Genomic DNA, 21,642 nt, shown 5'->3' on the forward strand with positions numbered 1-21,642 from the left:
GTTAATGAGTAAACTCTACAGGCCGTGACTGAGCCTCACACAGGGAGGGCTAAGGAGGAGAGGTTTAGTATGACCCCATCTTACCCCATACACACCCTACCAGACTGACCAAGGCCTTTACCTCTGATAGAGACATTCAGAGAGGTTAACAATTGAGGTTAACAATCACCCACCTCCTTCTAGCACCAGCTGTTCTGTTCTCCACTCCCGCACTGTAATTATCTATGGGGCCATCCCCCGCTCTCCCCTCTTTCTTTCTCACTCTCTCCCTCGTTTCTCTCTATCTGCTCCTCAGAGCAGGTCATTGGTTCCAGCGTGTGGAGTTTCCAGCTACTGAACAACACACACAAAGACACACACAGAACGCACGAACGCACACACACACACACACACATCACATCTGTCTGTCCAGGGTCAGGTTTCACCCCTCATCCCTCTGGACCCCCGGGGAACATCGGAGACGAGGTTTACAGAGAGATCTGACACTACACTGTGGAGATATCTCTTCTTTCGCTTGTGCGTGTTGGCTGCTCTTTCTGTTAGTGTCTCTGTTTGCCTAAGTCTTGCTATTAACAGTATACACTCCTTATCTGTTAATACATTAACTTTGTGTCTGATTCAGCCGTCTAGTCCTGTTCTCTGTGATCAGCCAGTGTCAGTGTCCCTCTAGGTCAATCTGAGGGTTTATAAAGCCTGTATCCTTCAGCTAGAGAGGGAAAATATCTGAGGAGCCTTTTCACCTCACTAAATATAATACACTGAATAGTTCATGTATCATTGACAAGTGTGTGTGTGTGTGTGTGTGTGTGTGTGTGTGTGTGTGTGTGTGTGTGTGTGTGTGTGTGTGTGTGTGTGTGTGTGTGTGCGTGTCACTACACTTTAAGCCTGTATGTGAGTGTTTGATGTTGAACCACAGTTCAAACATGTAATTTTCTGTTAACCAGACGTGTCTCTGTTTTCTTTATTCAGTCTTTATGCCTGGCTGGCCGTGCCCCGCCCAGTGAGTGACAGACAGGGTTGTGTACCCAGTGACGCTGCGGTCAAGACTGGCCCTGCCTGCTAACCGGAGTTCTGCCTCATTAGTCCAGACACACACAGCCCTGCTGCCCTGGCCTGGAACAAAGGGCTTCCACAGAGCCTGGCAGGGGGGGGGGGTTAAGAAACCGGGTGGGTCAGACCTATTCACTTGCCAATTAAGCTGTTGACAAACAAAGCAAGAGCAGGTCCTCTGTTTATCCAAGAAGGGGGGGGGGGGTTATCCCTCCACCCCATCTTTAACACGCTGCGCAACCCTGCCACCCTTTCCACATCAAACCACCCTAACCTACCCACACTCCCTACCCCAGTGACACATGCACACAGACCATGGAATGTGGAGCGAGGTTAGGCCGACAGGGCCGGTGGGCAGATGGAGGGAAGCCTTGATGTGAGGCCATGTGACAAAGGGAGAAGAGAGAGACAGAGAGAGAGAGAGAGAGAGAGAGAGAGAGAGAGAGAGAGAGAGAGAGAGAGAGAGAGAGAGAGAGAGAGAGAGAGAGAGAGAGAGAGAGAGAGAGAGAGAGAGAGAGAGAGAGAGAGAGAGAGAGAGAGAGAGAGAGAGAGAGAGAGAGAGAGAGAGAGAGATAGAGAAAGGTAGAAAGAGTAAAGAGGCTTTAAGAGAGAGAGGTGGAGGAGGGGGGAATTGTGTCATTGATCCCAGTGTCAGAATCAGGCCCCTGGCTTCTTCCTGACTCCCCTCACCTGACCCCTGACCCCACAATACCCCGTTCATTAAACACTTCTCTCCTCTCCTCTGACTGAGCACATGCAGCCTGTGATCCCGTCACTACGCAGGGTGGCTGACTGCAGCGCTCTGGGGCAAGTGACTTTATCTCCGTTTTTGTCCGACTCTCTCTCTTTACCTTCCTCCCTCTCTCTCTCTCTCTCTCTCTCTCTCTCTCTCTCTCTCTCTCTCTCTCTCTCTCTCTCTCTCTCTCTCTCTCTCTCTCTCTCTCTCTCTCTCTCTCTCTCTCTCTCTCTCTCTCTCTCTCTCACTCTCTCTCACTCTCTCTCTCTCTCTCTCTCTCTCTCACACACTTTCTCTCACACTCTCCCTCTCTCTCCCTCTCTCTCTCTCTCTGGCAGGCTGCTCCCATATTGACAGAGGTGGAACCACTTTACAGTAGAAGGTAATAGTTAGGTGCAGTAAAAACCTTAATAAAATCACAAAGCATATAGGTTGCTCCTGGCAGTTTGGCTGGCTAATTATTTTGCCATTCCACAATCTCACCAAAGCCAGGTACCATCCATTCTACTTAGCAATTGCCAAATGAATCCCATGTTTTACCAGACAGTTACAAAACCAAAACCTTTGGCTAGCACTGCAGGCTAAGCAGTCTGGCAGAAAGGCGGCAGCCATTCAAATAGATCTAACTCGTCCTTTGTGACCTGTTTACTGGCTGTGTGAAGTGAGTGCATTTACTTTGATGCTTAATGAGCTGAGCTGGTGGGTGTTTCGGCTGCATTGGACTGTGTGAGGAATCACCCTGTGAAAAAAGGAGCCTGTTTTGTCTCGATGAAAGAGGGAGAGAGAGAGAGAGAGAGAGAGAGAGAGAGAGAGAGAGAGAGAGAGGACAAAGAGACTCCTGGTCTGGGCCATAAAAATAAATAAGTGTTTCTCTGGGAACAGTGTAGTGCAGGAGAGCATGAGAGAAAAAGGGACATATAGAAAAAGAGATAGTAAATGAGAAAAAGAGGGAAGGAGAGAAAGAGAGAGAACTTGTTTCAAAATAGAATTAGGGTCAAGAGTGAGGTCACTGTGTATGTGTGTGTGTGTGTGTGTGTTTGTGAATCTCTCATGTGACATAAGGACCTCATAGTCAGCTAAACTCAACTCCACCCTGAGAGTTTATGGAGACACACAGACAGAAAGACAGATAGACAGACACACACACACACACACCATCTATACCATAGGCCACCTTTTTTCCTAAGACAAATAAAGCCTTTCAGAATGAATCAAAACCTCACCTCCATCTTTAATTAAAGAGAGAAAGAGGGAGAGAGGACAAACAGCTGTGTTTCATCCTTCACGGTGCATTCAGACACCCACGTCCTATCAGTGATGCTCAGTGTAGTCTGACTGTGGCTTTATTTAAACACCAAGGACAGAGCCTAGACCCAGGAGACCAGATAATGGCTTTCACTCTGACACTGCCTAAGCCACACAGATACACACAGAGATGAATGCGTGCACGCGTACACAGTCACAGACACACACTGAAGCCATGGCCACAGTCACAGACACCCACTGACGCCATGGCCACAGTCACAGACACCCACTGACGCCATGGCCACAGTCACAGACACCCACTGACGCCATGGCCACAGTCACAGACACCCATTGACGCCATGGCCACAGTCACAGACACCCACTGACGCCATGGCCACAGTCACAGACACCCACTGACGCCATGGCCACAGTCACAGACACCCATTGACGCCATGGCCACAGTCACCATATGATATTAGGAAAAGGAGGAGAAATACAATGAAAGCATCTATCTTCACTACTGTTTCTCCTATACTTATTACCTATTTTCATCACACACACACACACACACAAACACACACACACACACACAGTATTGTACAGCTAACCTTGTGGGGACACACAATTCAGTCCCATTCAAAATCCTATTTTCCCTAACCCCTAACCCCTAACCCTAACACTAACCCATACTCTTACCCTAACCCTAACCTTAACCTTAACCTTAACCCTAACCCTAACCCTAACCCTAACCCTAACCCTAACCCAAAAACCTAACCTTAACCCTAACCGTGCTTCTACATCTGCATTGCTTGCTGTTTGGGGTTTTAGGCTGGGTTTCTGTATAGCACTTTGTGACATCTGCTGATGTAAAAAGGGCTTTATAAATAAAATGTGATTGATTGATTTGAACCCTAAACCTAACCCTAGCTCCTATCCCAAACCCTAAAAATAACCCTAGCTCCTAACCCTAACCCTTAATATAATTCTAACCCTAACACTAATTCTAACCTTAACCCTAAACCCCCTAGAAATAGCATTTGACCTCGTGGGGACTAACAAAATGTCCCCAGTTGGTCAAATGTTTGTTTGTTTACTATTCTTGTGGGGACTTCTGGTCCCCACAATAATAGTTAAACACATCCACACACACACACTGTTCTTCAGGTGAAACAAGAGCCAGTTGTGCAGTATGAATGGGGCTCGTTGTCTGTCTCCTCCAGCTGTGTAATCATACTGATGAGGGGATTCTGTACTCCAGAGCTACACACACACACACACACACACACACACACACACACACACACACACACACACACACACACACACACACACACACACACACACACACACACACACACACACACACACACAGCTATACTTTGACACAAATACCACCAAGCACATCCACGCACACATTCGCACATGCATATACTGTACTGTATGTGAATACACACATACACATACTGACACACAATTAGCTTTAAGTGAGGGAGATAGATGAGTGTGTAAAATGTACATTTGGGTGGTCTGAGTGGCCTGAGGACTTTGTAGGGTGGGTCAGTGGAGCCCTACCCTGCCCTGCACCCAGAGGAAGGAGTGCTCAGGCCCCAGGGCCAGATAATGAAGAAGACCGGACAATCACACACACACACACACACACACACACACACACACACACACACGTTCACCATCCAACACAAACAGCCCAGTCTACCAAACCTTTACAGTAGTTCACTGGAACATAGCACACACTGCAGTGACCACCACTTCCTCTCTACATGACTAAGTGATAGACAAAAGGAGTATTGGAAAATCAGTGTGAGGTGTCTGGATGTACTGCGGCTTTAGCTGGGTGGTGATACTGAATGAGAGTAGTGTTGGAAAGCTGGTTTATTTCTGTCTGAGAAGTCCAACATCCTCAGTGTCACAAGAAAATATGTACAGTCTCCCTCTGGGAGATTCAGCATGTCATAATAAACAGGACGTTGGGAAAACAAAGTATTTTAAAGGCTAAAAATAAAGTATTTTAATAGTATTAATAATATCAGCGTTTGTTACTCACGTTGATGTCCTTTCCTGCCCAGTTACACTCCTCCCTCCAGTCCACCGGGGCCGGCCAGTAGATCTGAAACACAGAGGTCAGAGGTCAGAGGTCAGGGGTCAAGGGAGGCAGCAGGATGGAGGTATGTCTGGGGTCGCGACCTCAAGCAGGGACAGGCCTGCCCGCCACCCTCAGGTATATTTTTCTAAAGGAACTTTCCTCCTCCTCTCTATCTCTCCTCCTCTCTATCTCTCCTCTCTATCTCTCCTCTATCTCTCCTCCTTTCTATCTCTCCTCCTCTCTATCTCTACTCTATCTCTCCTCCTCTCTATCGCTCCTCTATCTCTCCTCCTCTCTATCGCTCCTCTATCTCCTCTTTCTCTCCTCCTCTCTATCTCCTCTCTATCTCTCCTCCTCTCTATCTCTCCTCTATCTCCTCTATCCCTCCTCCTCTCTATTTCGCCTCTATCTCTCCTCTATCTCTCCTCCTCTCTATCTCTCCTCTCTCTCCTCCTCTCTATCTCTCCTCCTCTCTATCTCTCCTCCTCTCGATCTCTCCTCTATCTCCTCTCTCCTCCTCTCTATCCCTCCTCCTCTCTATCTCTCCTATATCTCCCCTCTATCCCTCCTCCTCTCTATCTCTCCTATATCTCTCCTCTATCTCTCCTCCTCTCTATCTCCTCTCTATCTATCCTCTATCGCTCCTCCTCTCTATCTCTCTTCTATCTCTCCTCCTCTCTATCTCTCCTCCTCTCTATCTCTCCTCTATCTCTCCATCTCTCCTCCTCTATCTCTCCTCCTCTCTTTCTCTCCTCTCTCTCTCCTCCTCTCTATCTCTCCTTTATCTCTCCTCCTCTCTATCTCTCCTCCTCTCTATCTCACCTCTATCTCTCCTCCTCTCTTTCTCTCCTCTATCTCTCCTCCTCTCTATCTCTCCTCTATCTCTCCTCCTCTCTATCTCTCCTCTCTTTCTCTCCTCTATCTCTCCTCCTCTCTATCTCTCCTCCTCTCTACCTATTCTTTTTTTCTCCCCCATCTCCTCCACCATGGTGGAGCTGAGAATCCACATTTCACGCCATAAAAAAGCACACGACCACGAGCGAAAACAGTTTTAACGACAGGAGGCAAGCCACATGTCCCAGTGTGAAAACATCTTGTAAATCACATCACACCGAATCAACAGAGTCAAACAATCTGCTCTGCACTCATATTTCACAGGTCTGCAAGAACATACAGACCCTATACAGTGTAGGGTTAAATGGTGCATGTTAGGTCAGTTATAGGGTATGGGTTAGTGACTTGCATGTGTGTGTGTGTGTTTTTGTGTGTGTGTGTGTGTGTGTTTGTATGTCTGTGTGTATGCATGTGTCCATGTGTGTGTGTGTGTCCATGTTAGGTTCAGTGATTTATATGTCAGTGGACAGGTTGTGGTAAAGTCTGTGTTTAATCCTATTCAGTCTGTCAGGTGCTGGTAAGTCTGTGGCTAGTTACCTCGTCCAAAAACATTATAGAGGGCCACTAGGAAAATAATCAGTCACTAGCCTTTTCCTGTCAAGTAATGGGAGACATCAGACATCAGAGGACAGCAGTGTGTGTGTGTCTGTGTGTGTGTGTCTGTCTCAGCGCGTGCCTGTGTGTGTGCATGTGTGGGACAGAGAGGTGTTGACAGGTTATCAGAGATTGTGTGACCCCAAATCGCCATGGAAACCCCTGACCCCAATCTCTGCTGTGAGTGGATGAGAGTGAGATGACATCCATCAGTCTGTCAGCATAGCTCTGACATGCTAAATCACCACTAACTCACCGTAACATAGCATGGTTCAGAGCTCTATCTTATCTACACCATCATCTACCGTAACAAATATATCTGAAGGTCCAAACTTAAGACTTATCATAACATCACATTCTTTACACATTGGATCGTGGAACCATCCTTATGTATGTCAAACAACACAGAAATATTAATGCCATTAATATATTGAATTTCATGAAAATATCAGAATTATGATATTCACTATTGCTCGTGTAAACACATTCACATAGCATACGGTTAATTGATTAATTGATTGACAGGTAGACTGACCTTGTGCTCCTGCTTGGCAATGTTATCCAGGCTGAGTGACAACAGGAAGTTGCGTGAGCCCACGAAGAGCCGTCCCCTCTCCTCGTCCAATAACAGGGCGCTGAAACAGCACGAGCGCTCCAGCTCGAACCGACGCACACCGTGGAACTGCTGCAGCTCTGAAACACAACACACACGGCGGATTATACACACATTACGTTAAAACAATACAAAATGTCCAACTCAAAACTTCATACGCCATGACATTTATGTGTTTTTCATAAGAGCAACTTTTCCGACGCGTATGTTGATAAATGAGACCCAATATTATCCAAAAGTTATACAGTTTTATACAAGGCCATACGTTTTTATTCGGCTCTACTGCCAGAGTCAGGCCAGGGCAGTGGTTTCAGTAGTCAGAATAGTCTTTGTTACAGCTTTAGAATCAGCTGTCTCAGCAGAGCTGAGTGGGGCTTATAAGATCTAGAAGAGTGAAGCCTCCTTTCCTTTCCTTTCCTCTCCTCTACTCTCCCCTATCCCTAATCTCCTCTCTCCTGGGGAACCCTGGGAGTGTTCCACTGTAACCGTGGAGATGGGGATATCCCACGGTTTAATGGCTCTCTCGCTCTGTCTCTCTCTCAACTGTAGCCTTGTGTTTTGAGCACGAAGGAAAAGGGCCTAGATTTTGTAGGTTTGATCGTCATTGAGCTGCCATCTTACATTGACGCCACTCACGAGACAGAACCCAACCCTGCTCCAGTGAGACCAGTCAAGAACAACAGTAACCGCACATGCTCATAAACGCATCAAAGGTGTTTGTGAAAAGGACATGCCTCTATAACTGGAGCATAACAGGGGCTGGGGGCACCGAGGAGGATACTTTCAAAGTTTTTGCTGCTGTTCCCTTAATTAGATTTTGTCTGCCAGAAAGGATCAGAAGTACACATACAAGGAAACAAACACGTGTGTACTCCTTACCTTTGTAGGAGAGCTTCATACGAGGGGAGGAGGAGGAAAAGGAGGATGGGTGTGAGGAGGAGGAGAAGGGTGAAGAGGAGGCGCTGGTCTTGGGGATTCCGCTGGATGAGACCTGGGAGGCCAAGAGGAGCAGGGAGCTACATGTCACCATCATCATCACTGCTATCATCATGGTGTCCTGGGGTTGGCACTAGCCTGGCACGGCTACGATTGAAATGGGTTGGGTTGTTGTCGTAGCAACAGATGGCTAGTTGTCGTCACTCTCCTCTCTAATCGGATGTCAGCCTTCGGGCGTTGTGTGGCGTTCCCCCGTTCTGCGTCTGTCGTACCGTACACCTCTCAGCTCTGATGGGACTGAAGCAGCTTCTCACAGTGGCACTGGAACCTAAAAATAACCAAATAGAGAGGGACTCGTTAAAAAGCAGGCCGGGCAACGTAGATCACTACCTCCCCTCCCCTCCTCCCCTCCTAGCACTAGGAGGTAATTTTAGCCAGAGAGGCTAATGGCTGATGCCCAGGCCCACTCCTGTTAAACCCTCTATAAAGACCAGCTGTAATCGCTTCACATTACGGGGCGCCATCCCAGGCCCATCAAACACCCAGCCCCGGTCACCTTTATGGGGGTAGGGAGTGGGGAGGACGGGGGAGCTGGAAGGGGTGTAGGGCCCCTGAAAGACATGTGGGGTGAGATATGTGTGGTGGCCCAGTGCCAGTTTAATCCCCAACACAAGCGCCCGCTCTGTCGCAGTGACTAACCCAGGCTGGGATGGCGTCTTGTCTTCTCATTCCTCTCTGTCTCTGCTTTCCAAACTGACTTCTCCTCATTACCGGCCACCACTAATGAAGTGCACTGCAGATGAACAGGCTGGTCAAAGTGATTGGGTGCTTAATGGGATATGTGTGATATGTGTGTATGGACAGTATCCCAGGCTTCTAGTATGTGACACACATACTGTACAGTACACATTCTCACAGGCTTACAGTATATGAACTTCCACACTCAGATGTACACACGCAGGCACACACAAGCACAAGCTCACATACACAAACGCACGCACGCACGCTCGCACACACACACACACACACACACACACACACACACACACACACACACACACACACACACACACACACACACACACACACACACATACACCACAAAGGTATGCAGACATACAATCAAGTATTTCAGTGAACATAGCCTACTTCATGACTGTACCTCAGTAACCTCCCTGTTGGCACACCTTCAGTAATACAGTAAGACTCTCTCTCTTTCTCTCCATCCCCCTCTCTCTATCGAAGAGCAGTACGGTGGTGGGTCAGAGGGAGAAAGAGAGAGAGGAGGAAACGCAATAGTGTGCAGTTCTGAGGAGCTCCAGTCTCTGTGGGTCAGTGGGGAAGATGTTAAAACACAAGTTGAGCCCGGGCCCCCAGGAGATGGATGGTCGGTGGCCTCATGCTTCCAGCACACAGTCATCTGCTGCTCTTCCCATTTCCAGTTCCCCCTGGGCTCATCACTGGTAGCCAGGACATATTGAAGTCACCAACCGGACTAACGTGGGCCTGAACTCTGCTCTAAATCACTGTCTCTCTAGCTCTACCTGTTACTTTCTGTTAGAGTGTTGCCCTCAGTCAGGACCCCATCAGGCTCGGCTTACACAGGTGGTTGACCTTTGACCTTAGGGTGGTAGGGAGGGAGTGTGGTCTCAGTACAAACCGTTTAACTGATGGGAGGGATGGAGAGCCTGCCAGATGGGTAGTTAATGTATCCACAAGCCTATCTGCCGACAGATGAGCTGGAGGCCTCTGTGTGTCTGTGTGTGTGTGTGTGTGTGTGTGTGTGTGTGTGTGTGTGTGTGTGTGTGTGTGTGTGTGTGTGTGTGTGTGTGTGTGTGTGTGTGTGTGTGTGTGTGTGTGTGTGTGTGTGCCTTGCTGCAGCAGAGATGGGGAAGGGAGTGTTGGGAGGTGGAATATTATTCAGAATCTTTCCCTATTATCCACTCAGCAAGCCTTCAAGGCCGCAGAGACACACACCCACACACACACACACACACACACTCACACACACCTACACACACACTGTTCTTCAGGCTGCCTGACATGTTTTTGCTGCAGTCATGAATTTTTAAGACACATATCCTAGCAAACTGTCACATTCTCTGAGCGCTCCCTCGTCTCTCTGAGGACAGAGCTGATACAGGTCCATAGAGGGTCTACCTGCCTTCCATTCCCTTATACATCACCCCAGTCCTCTCTATAATGAAGCTCCGGGACTGTCCCAGAGCACTGCAGAGTAGATGAACACACAGCCCAGAGTACGACAAACTGATACTGACCATCACTACCACATTCACAAAGACCTCTGCCAATAACCTGAACACAACGAAAAAGAGTTTGAGGACACAGTGCTATATCACAGGGCTAAATCACAGTCCTACATCACAGTACCATATCACAGTTCTATATCACAGAACTATGTCACAGTACTATATCACAGACTTATATCACAGTCCTATATCACAGTCCTATATCACAGTACTATATCACAGACCTATATCACAGTCCTATATCACAGTCCTATATCTCAGTCCTGTATCACAGTCCTATATCACAGTACTATATCTCAGTCCTATATTTCAGTCCTGTATCTGAGTCCCAGTAGCTCACAGTCCTATATCAGTGCAGGAGTCAGTGTATGGTCTCAGTACGGCAGAGCATGAATTATGGGTCTATTGAGTTGTTAAGACAGCAAGGCTATCATAAACTCCCAGCTCCCAGAACAGAACAGAACAGAGCAGAGCAGAGCAGAAAAGAGAGGGACCAGAAGTACCACATTGACTCCCACACAGAGTACTCTACTCACACTCAGCTACGTATAAGTTATGCAGGGAACCTCTCTGTACGGGTCTGTATGGGTCTAACACGCTTGTGTATAGATACACCACAGAAAATGTGCCATAGCAGAAACATTTCCCATGAATATGTGCTATGTGTTTAAAGGAGCGGCAACTTACATGTTAATGAGTAGACTGCAGAGATGGCATCATTGAAAGGGAGGGTAGGGTCTGTAGTAAAACACACACACACGCATGGGGGGGGGGGGGGAGAAGCAAAGCACTTCAACTCCTGTCCTGAGATATACATGAGAGGCAGGGTCCCATTGTCCCCTACGTCTACTTAAGCTCCCAACAGTTGAAGGGTACTATTGTCGGCCCCTTGAAACACTACAACACATCCGCCCTGAGCTCTGAGCGCTCCCCACACACACTACAATGCATCTTAATTAAAGCCTTTGGCCGCCTGACACTTGTATTCATTTCAGCTTCAATAGCCACGAAGCAGCATGAAGCAGCCCCTGCCAAGAGCTGTGGATTAAAAACAGAAAGAGAGAGAGAGAGAGAGTGAGAGAGAGAGAGAGAGAGAGAGAGAGAGAGAGAGAGAGAGAGAGAGAGAGAGAGAGAGAGAGAGAGAGAGAGAGAGAGAGAGAGAGAGAGAGAACGAGAGAGAGAGAGAGAGAAAGAGAGGGAGGGAGGGGAGGTAGAAAGGGAGGGAGACTCATTGGGGAGAGGGACATGCTGTACTGTAAAAAAAACACCCCCCAACATAGAAAAGACACTGACAAAGTCCCTCCTTCAGGCAAGAGTTGGATGAAAAAGTGAGGTCAGACGGGTACCATTCCCAAATCAATACAGACAACTGTTAACCTGTGGCCCAACACATCGAGAGGTTAGGTGTGACTAAATACAATAGAGGAAAGAGAGCTGGGAGGCAGTGAGGAGAACACAATTACTGTTGCAGCGTGTATTTCAGCCAGGCTGGGGGGGAGAAGCGAGGGAGAGAAAGGAGACGATTGTTCTTGGGGGAAAGAGTTTGTCTGGCCTCCGACCAACAGCCAACAGCCTGAGCCTCCTGCGCAGGAGGGAATAAAAGCAGAGGAATAAAAAGCAGGGAAAAAGCAGCACTCACATGAAGAGGTTTAGGAGAAGAGAGAGTGACACAGAGAGCCTGACGGCGGGTGACTGGTGGCTTTTGCTCCTGTGTATCCGCCCTTAGGGGAGAGAGAGCCAGGGAGGCTGAGGGGAGAGAGGTGGGAAGGCTGGGGGGGAGAGGTGAGGAGGCTGGGGGAAAGAGGGGAACTAGAGGCAGGAATGCAGGAGGGAGAGAGGGGAAAGAGAGGCGGGGAGTATGGGGAGAGAGGAAGTGAGACTGGGGGGAGACAGTGCAGAGAGGCAGTGGGGAGAAAAAGACAGGGAGGCTGGGGTGAGAGAGAGGATAGAGGATGGGGTGAGAGAGAGGCTGGGAGGCTGGGGAGAGAGAGAGGAGAGAGGATGGGGAGCGAGAGAGGCTGGGAGGCTGGGGGGTGAGAGAGGAGAGAGGATGGGGAGACAGAGAGTCTGGGAGGCTGGGGGGAGAGAGAGGAGAGAGGATGGGGAGAGAGAGCGGCTGGGAGGCTGGGGCTCTCAGCTGGTGCCTGGTTGGTGCCTGATTCCCAGCCATTTGGCCCAGTTTGGACACACCGAGAGAGTAGCTGCATTTAGCTGTCTGAGTGGAGGAAGTCCAAAACCCTAAAATGCCCCCAAAGGAACTCACCTCTCTTTCTCTATCCAGGGCAACCGCATTCCTTCTTAGCATCCACCTGACCCAGTAATGGTCCAAAGCACAACATGTCCCATGGATACCTTCTCAACACTACTTTCCAACAGGTTGTCCAGCTATCTATTCCAGGACCAAAATCTGTGTTTCTCCTTCTGTTTCTCAGTACACACTTATTTATTCATTCAGACATAGCTGTATACGCAACTTCACACACAGTTACACATACCCACACACACTCTCCAACATACTGCACTGAATCCACGCAAACCCCAGAGGGGGGACAAAAATCCTTTAGAAGAATCCACAGAGAGGGAAAGGTAGAGTCCTCTCTGAAATAGTATGTGTACCAGCCTCAGGGGGCCACAGCAAAGGAGAAAAGCTGGGGAAAATCCAGTGAGTCAGTCAGCCAATGCAGGCAAGGCTGGTGGGTAAAGAGGTGAGACGAAGCCAGGGACAGTATTCCAAGAGTCAGCTGTAGCAGCAAGCACTGTAGTCCACTCAGAAAAGCACACAACTCCAATACACTTCACTATACAGAGGAATAGAGCCAGAGCACAGGGACTCAGAGTGGTGGACAAAAATAATGGACTTAATTCAAGAGCACCGAGAGAGAGAGGGAAGGAGGGAGGAGGGTAGGAGAGGGGTGTGAGCGAAGAGAAGGTGGGAGGTAAGAGGAGGGGAGGGGAAAGGGGAAGGGAAATGTGCTGTTGTGTGGGAGAAGTGAGAGAGGCAGACGGGGGAGTTCTGTTCTTAATATCTTAGCAATCCAGGGCTGAAGATTTGTACCATTCATACACGGTACACATACATGCAGCCCGTATACACACAGCTAACTGGACAGATAGGAGGGACCACAAGCCAGGTCCAAACGTTCTGTCTACGAGTCAGATCTTATTTTAGATCGAGATCACTGCACACATACATGGTAGATTGGCACATCCCACACACTCATACAGGGAAGATGAAAACTACCTACAGTGGTCATATGCAGATATTATGAGTAGGGCTCCTACTAATACAGAATACATGAATATGTCGTACTATCCACTAGTAGCTTGGTGTATACGTTCAACTATTATGAAGATGATGTGAGTTCTTACACACAAACACATACACACAGGTATATTCAAGAATGTCTAGCACATCTGATATGTCTTCTCATCTCTGAGCCGTCTGTGACCAGGCAGTGTGTTTGTGTGTGTGTGTGTGTGTGTGTGAGAAGGAGGGGCTGGCAGAGTGCCAGGGATGGTTGCCAGGTGCAGCCCCCGCTGATGGTATGAGGGACAAAGGGACGAGAGAGCAGGCACAAAGATGCTCCCGTCCCCCCCCGCCCCGCCCCACCCCTGTCCTGCCCCTCTGTCTCTGGACCAATGAACCCCCTGATGGGCGCCCTCCTGACCCCTCTCTGTGGCAATGGCAACCCCTCCCTCGTGAGAGGGACTTTGGGTCTCCTGTTGTCTTGAGTTCCATGAGCACCTTCTGCCCTCTACATCATAAACTTATCTTATTACCACTCATCCTATAGCCATCCTATAACGATCCTATAGCCATCCTATAGCCATCCTTTATGCATCCTATAACCATCCTATAGCCATCCTATAGCCATCCTATAACCATCCTATAACCATCCTATAGGCATCCTATAGCCATCCTATAGTCCTCCTATAGCCATCCTATAGCCATCCTATAGCCATCCTATAGCCATCCTATAGGCATCCTATAGCCATCTATAGGCATCCTATAGCCATCCTATAGCCATCCTATAGCCATCCTATAGCCATCCTATAGCCATCATATAGGCATGCTATAGGCATCCTATAGCCATCCTATAGTCCTCCTATAGCCATCATATAGGCATCCTATAGCCATCCTATAGCCATCCTATAGGCATCCTACAGCCATCCTATAGTCCTCCTATAGCCATCATATAGTCATCCTATAGCCATCATATAGGCATCCTATAGCCATCATATAGACATCCTATAGCCATCCTATAGTCCTCCTATAGCCATCCTATAGCCATCCTATAGCCATCCTATAGGCATCCTATAGCCATCTATAGGCATCCTATAGCCATCCTATGATCATCCTATAGCCATACTATAACCATCCTATATCCATCCTATAGTCATCCTATAGCCATCCTGTAGTCATCCTATAGCCATCTATAGGCATTCTATAGCCATCCTGTAGTCATCCTATAGCCATCCTATAGCCACTCTATAGCCATCCTAAATTATATATGGTAAATCAGCCCTGGTCTAACAATGGGACATGGAGGCAAAAGTCCTGACCTATCGGGTAGACTATACACTGTTAGAAAAAAAGGTGCTATCTAGAACCTAAAATAGTTATTCTGCTGTCCCCGTAGGAGAACCCTTTGAAGAACCCTTTTTGGTTCCAGATAGAACACTTTTGGTTCCACGTAGAACCTTTTTGGGTTCCATGCAGGACCCTTTCCACAGAGTGTTCTACATGGAACCCAAAAGGGTTCTATGTGAAACCAAAATAGGTTCTCCTTGGGACCAAAAATGGTTCTCCTATGGGGACAGCCGAATAACCCTTTTGGAACCATTTCTTCTAAGAGTGTTTGTGCTGTAAAATTGTCCAATAGTGGCTTGTTTCTCTATTCAATTGGGTCAACTTTACTGGTTAACTGTATCCAGTCTAAAATAATGTCTGGTGCTGGATTGGAAAATCTTTGTTTAAAAGTTACACAGCTTGTTGACGTTGCGTTGAGTTGAGGTTACTGTCACAACCAATTAAGCCTCCCTATCCTCCCAACACTTCACACGTGCGCAATAAAAGTCTCCCTATCCTCCCAACACGTCACACATGCGCAATAAAAGTCTCCCTATCCTCCCAACACGTCACACGTGCGCAATATAACACACAACAAGCCTCCTCCAGTCAGTCAGTCAGTCATTCCCTCCAGACATAACAAAGAAACATCTCATCTGGCCGTGTTGTTCAGAGCACCACATCTCATCTACCCTCCCAGTAGCAGCACTTGGAGTCACAAGTACTGTACAGTAACACGTTTGGTACACAACTTCCCTGAATGAGAAGACCTGACATGTGATGGTTGATTGGCTGGTTATGTGGTTAGGTTGCTAGGATTCTGGTTGATAATGAACAGTAATCATTCCCAATGTGGTTATGTATAAAGTCTATAAATAGGTCAAATCAAATCAAATCAGAATGTATTTGTCACATGCACAGGATACAGTCGGTGTAAACAGTGAAATGCTTGCTTGCAAGCTCTTCCTCAACAATGTAGTTATACTAAATCATATCAAATAAATACAAACGAGAAATGAAAAAGTATATATGAGAATAAAATAAATACACACAAAAATATACACAATATACAAGCTACAACACAGTCTGACCAAAACGATCCAAGCCTCACGGGTTAGAAGGGTCAGTTCATTCACAAGACCTGGATTACATCACAACTGTAAACATACTACCGTCACATTTAGAATTATGGAAAAGGGGTACAAATGCACATTCCAAAATATAAGGACGTCGGTAGCTAAGTAATATGAGTTTAGTCGTTTAGCCACAATAACAACATCATTTATAGCATAAGCGCAGCAGCTGCTTGCATATAGCTGGACTGTCCTTCCTTATGACATCCCTCAAATAGCCATGTTCAGACGCCTGTGAAATTCACAGGAGCAAATGCCAGCAGGATGACCAAGGGGTCAATGAGGGCGTGTGGGTGATTTGGCAAACGAATAATTGAAATAGTAATCAGCTATTTATATACAGGCTTGCATGCATAAGTACACAGAGGAGTAGAGGGAGGGCAGAGAGAGGGCAGAGGGAGGGCAGAGGAAGAAGAGAAGGAGGGTAGAGGCCAGAAGGAAGGGGACACCAGTTGCGCTCGAGGACTGTTTCCCAAAGATGGCTGCCAGGGGTGGCTAGCTAAGCCGTGGCTAACGTCCGTGAGCTCAGTGGACAGGGCAACAAGACATAAAACTATTTCGTGGACTAAGTGGATCATTAGCACCGTGGTGACCGCAGCCATTCCGCCAGCTGTGTCACCTCGCATTAATCTCATCACAACACCCACGTCCGATTGGCCCAGGACACAGAGCGACACTGATTGGGTGACGCTGGGCCGTTCTAGCAAACAGGCAGGCCAAAGGCCCGGTCATAAATGACTCAGGACGTTTATGTGTGTCTGTTTTATTACGGCCAGAGCCAGGGCACAGAGAACAAATGAGATGAGGCCACTGCCGCCCAGGGAGGGTTGAAGGATAAAACAGACACGGTTCTCAGGGTGCTAGCGATAATGTGACGTGACTGAGTGTGTGTGCTGCCTTGACACAGATTTGAACCTGGAGCCACAATTCACCTTCTGTTTTCATTAGCAATCCATTGACAAAGATAGCTATAAAGGCTATAACTGTCCATATCAACTCTCACTTTCTAATCTCGTTTCCTCATCTCTGACTGTTCAGCTTCCTCTAGACTTCCACTTCCTCCACTCCCCCACGCTCTCCATCTCTCAATCTCTCTGCCATGGTGTGGGTGTCCTTGGGGTCATCTATGCCATTGGCCCCTGAGCCTAGTCTGGTCCCAGTGTCCACCACAGGGATAATTCCCCAGTTAGCGGGGCCGTGCTGGGGGCTAGGAGACAAGGGGACAGGGCTAGCCTGGGGTGGGGGCTGACCCCCATCCCCTTTGATGTGTTCAGGCTCTGGCGTGGGAGCTGACCCCTCATCAACCCCCCTCTGACCAGGTACGAAGGGTCACTGAGTGGATTAGAGCACCTTTAAACATAACAGGGGTTTAGTGTCACAACCCCCCCTCCCCCCGCCCTCTACCCTCAACCAACCCCAACCCTACCCTCCTCCACCCTCCTAAATAGTCACAGTCACAGGGGTGGGAAATGTAGCATGTCCCCTCTGGAATGTGGTTCAAAGATCTCCCTCATTCCCACAACTGATGGTTAAATATACAGCTGGCTGCTCTTCTCTCTCTAAAGCAAAGGGCCCTGCAGCAGGTGATGATGGCATCTTGATCTGACGGGGAATTAAGACGAAACATGGGAAATCACCTAAGAGAGATTTTCAACTCTTACCCTCCACAGGAGGCACACATACACTCAGTGTATATTAGGTATACCACCTCGTTCACAAAAATTGTTCACTACAGACAGTGAGTCACGTGGCTTGCTATATAAAGCAGGCAGACAGGCATCGAGGCATTCAGTTACTGTTCGATTGAACGTTAGAATGGCCAAAACGAGTGACCTAAATGACATTGAGCATGGTATGATTGTCGGTACTAGGCGTGCCCGTACCAGTATCTCAGAAACAGCCGGCCTTCTGGGCTTTCCACGCAAGACAGCGTCTAGGGTTTACCAAGAATGGTGCAACAAACAAACAACATCCAGTCTGCGGCAGTCCTGTGGGCGAAGAACAGCTCATTGATGAGAGATCGAAGGAGAATGGCAAGAACAGTGCAAGCTAATAGGCGGGCCACAAACAGGCAAATAACGGCATAGTACATTAGTGGTGTGCAGAACGGCATCTCGAAATGCACAACTCGTCGGCCCTTATCACGGATGGGCTATTGCAGCAGACGACCACACCGGGTTCCACTCCTATCAGCTAAAAACAAGAAGAATCGCTCGCGATCACCAAGACTGGACAATTGAGGGGTGGAAAAACATTGCCTGGTCCGACGAATCCCAGTTCCTGTTACATCATGCTGATGGCAGAGTCAGGATTTGGCGTAAGCAGCATGAGTCCATGGCCCCATCCTGTCTGGTGTCAACGGTACAGGCTGGTGGCAATGGTGCAATGGTGTGGGAAATGCTTTCCTGGCACACGTTAGGTCCCTTGATACCAATTGAGCAACGTTTCCACGCCTCAAATAATTCAGGACGTTCTGGAGACAAAGGGGGGGTCTGGCCCGGTAGTAGATGGGCGTACCTAATAAACTGGCCAATGAGTGTATAAGCGAGCACACACACACACACACACGTGCGCTAGCAAGCACACACACCTTCCACCACCCACCCTCCAGCTCTGGGACCTTCTTGAGATGGGATTATGTTTGATTGACAGCAGCTCTCAACAGGCATCTCCAGGTGAAATGATGCTAATATGGCAGCCTCAGCGCCAGCTAACTCTGTCTCCTCACTCTTTCATTCCCTCCCATGAAGCCCTGCTGCATTTTCCACAGGATTATGGGCTGGAGGTGTGGAGGCCACACTGAGGCAGGCAGACTGGGAGAGCTCTCACTCTCTCTCTCTCAGGAAGGAAGGAGCACTTCACACTTCTTTCATTGTGTATTTTTTTTCTCTCTCTTCTGTCTCTTTCTTTTTTCTTTCCTATCACTCTTCCTTCATCTCTCCCTCCCTCCACTTGTTTTTTCCACATCCATCTAAGAAGCTGGAAAGTGCTCTCTCTCTCTCTCTCTCTCTCTCTCTCTCTCTCTCTCTCTCTCTCTCTCTCTCTCTCTCTCTCTCTCTCTCTCTCTCTCTCTCTCTCTCTCTCTCTCTCTCTCTCTCTCTCTCTCTCCTGTTCGCCTAATTTATTTCATTCCATCTGGGAGGGTGATGACCTTCCTAACCTCCCTCTGCCCTCTCTCGTCCAGGCCAACTCTGTGGCCCTGATGCAGGGAGCAGAAACACATGCACACACACACAGACCTCTGGGTGAAGTCATAAATACAGACATAAACGAGTCTGTTCAGCCCTCACTCTGTTAGAATGTCAAGAATGAGTGTATCTGAAGTATGGGAAAGTCATTATGTGAGCTTAACCTAAGGGATAACCAGCTGCCATACAGTCAGAATGACTTACAGACACATATTGAAACACATAGTGAGAACTATCTGTGCAGAAAATGCCTAGAGCACACAGCAAAGCTATAATGAGGATGTATAGTAGTGCAACAGTGCTCTGAAGGCTCCACAGGCTACAGAGTGGTCCTGATGATCCTAGGTATCCCCATTCCCTACACTGCAGGCAGGCAGGGCTGTCTAGTTAAGGCCAGACCAGACAGGCGATGGCAGAGCAGGCCAGCGAGACGCTCATCCTGATCGGCAGTGATCCGGGCAGACAGGCTGCTTTCAGCACCACTCAGAGACAGATTAATAACCCAAGGCTCTGGAGCCACAGCAAGCCACCCCTGGGGAAATCTCCCTGTGTGTGTGTGTGTGTGTGTGTGTATGCAAATGTTTATACCTTTAGACACATACCACCAACAGTGCACACAGCTTTTTGTTTAAATGACAGGCATGTAGGAAATGCAGACAGATTCACTCACACTACACATACAACTCAACCTCCTGCCTGTCTGCTAATGTAAGAGGCAGATTAAATGGTTGACTCAAGCCTTTTTAAATCTGTGTTGAGGGCAATTTGGTTTTAATATATTTGGGCTATAAACGCCTTCTGCACACACATACACGCACACATGCATGCATGCACGCAAACACCCGTACTGAGAGAGGGAATTCAGGTGCGCTGGGTATAAAGTGCTGTCTCGCCGGGGCAGAAATCCCCTCCATTAAAGTGTAATTGAAGGCAATCAGAGGCCAGGGCCGATGATGGATGAGGTGCCCAAAAGGAGGAGAGCAGACTGGAGGAAAGGAGGGGCTCAGACCCCCCACATCCACACTATATCCACCTCCAGCTAAATTAAAGAGGACAGTTGGCAATCTGCACAGCCACAGAGAGAATTTCAAAGCACAGTACAGAAATAGGATTTTAATTTGAGCCAGTCTTCTACAGCAGGAAAATAATCCTGCAGCAACAGGAAATGTGAATTATAATTTTTCGTAAATGGAAATTACAAACTTCAGAATCCTTTTTAAACCTCAAATACACTACAAGTTTAAAATGTCCTGCGTTGCAGGAAAGTTGTCCTGCAACAGGGTGATCAAATTAAGATCAAACACCTATAGCACACACACAGATTTCTAAAGAGATCCCATGTACAGATATACGTACACACAAATGTGAACAACCGATGCACACACATGTACACAAGCACAACAACAGACACTGCCACACGCACGCACAAACCTATGCACAAACACATGCAAAAGCGCAGTGCCATTCACTATTTGCACTTTTGACAGGAGATTGACAGAAGAAAGGTGAGTGATTTACTGTTGCCAGCCCAGGGATACACACCATGGGAAATCACCCTATATCAGAGTACCAACAGCTGTCATTAACATAGCCCAAAATCAAAGAGAACACACACACACACTAAAGCTAAGACAATAAAAACTAAAAGGATGTCTGGAATCCATGTAGACTTGTACAGAACACGCAGTGCTTTTTCATCTGACGCCAAGTATAGATTGATAAAACAGCTTTACTTTCACCACACGCATAGGCCTGCGTACTAAAACACATGCAGAGTCTGCTCATGGAGTATTAGCTGTTACCGAAATACTATTACATTGTTATTCTAATCTCTCTTTACCACCTTCTCTCACTTGACCACATTTTCTGACTCACTCCCTCCTGTCTTCTCCCTCCCTTAGGTTACAGGTATCCTGCCAAGAGCAGAGGCTAGTTTAGAGGAGTGGTTTCAGTAAAAGACTGTTCGTTCCGTCCAAAAGGCCAATCCTTCAGTCATCTGCTCCTGGCCCAGCCCAGCCTCTCTCTCCCCTCCTCCTCTCCACCTCCGCTCCGCTCCGGGCCAATGTGACAGAGGAAATAACAAAGCTGTTCAAACTTTGGGACGCTACAAGCAGGAACCTGATGTAAGAGTAGGGGGAGAGAGAGATTTGCACATTGTAACAACACTGTATATATACATAATATGACATTTGAAATGTCTTTATTCTTTTGAAACTTCTGAGTGTAATGTTTACTGTTAATATTTATTGTTTATTTCACTTTTGTTTACTATCTACTTCCCTTGCTTTGGCAATGTTAACACACGTTTCCCA

General features: G+C 47.7%; 1 protein-coding gene across 3 annotated transcripts in view; it reads right to left on the reverse strand.

The window, feature by feature from the left end:
• Window positions 1–21,642, reverse strand: part of LOC121538141 (semaphorin-3B) — a 63,594-nt gene that overhangs the window by 11,680 nt on the left and 30,272 nt on the right. For 2 of the 3 annotated variants that reach the window (XM_041845933.2, XM_041845931.2), the window contains exons 2-4: window positions 8,113–8,497; window positions 7,156–7,313; window positions 5,094–5,156 (exon numbers count right to left, since the gene is read on the reverse strand). In XM_041845933.2, coding sequence (XP_041701867.2) covers window positions 5,094–5,156; window positions 7,156–7,313; window positions 8,113–8,284 — 393 coding nt within the window. In that variant the 5' untranslated portion in view covers window positions 8,285–8,497. Of the gene's footprint in view, window positions 1–5,093; window positions 5,157–7,155; window positions 7,314–8,112; window positions 8,498–12,702; window positions 13,302–21,642 lie in introns of those variants that run through there. The other variant, XM_041845932.2, reaches the window with a different exon arrangement.

This window comes from Coregonus clupeaformis, chromosome 24 (assembly GCF_020615455.1).
Source record: "Coregonus clupeaformis isolate EN_2021a chromosome 24, ASM2061545v1, whole genome shotgun sequence".
NCBI classification, from domain to species: domain Eukaryota; kingdom Metazoa; phylum Chordata; class Actinopteri; order Salmoniformes; family Salmonidae; genus Coregonus; species Coregonus clupeaformis.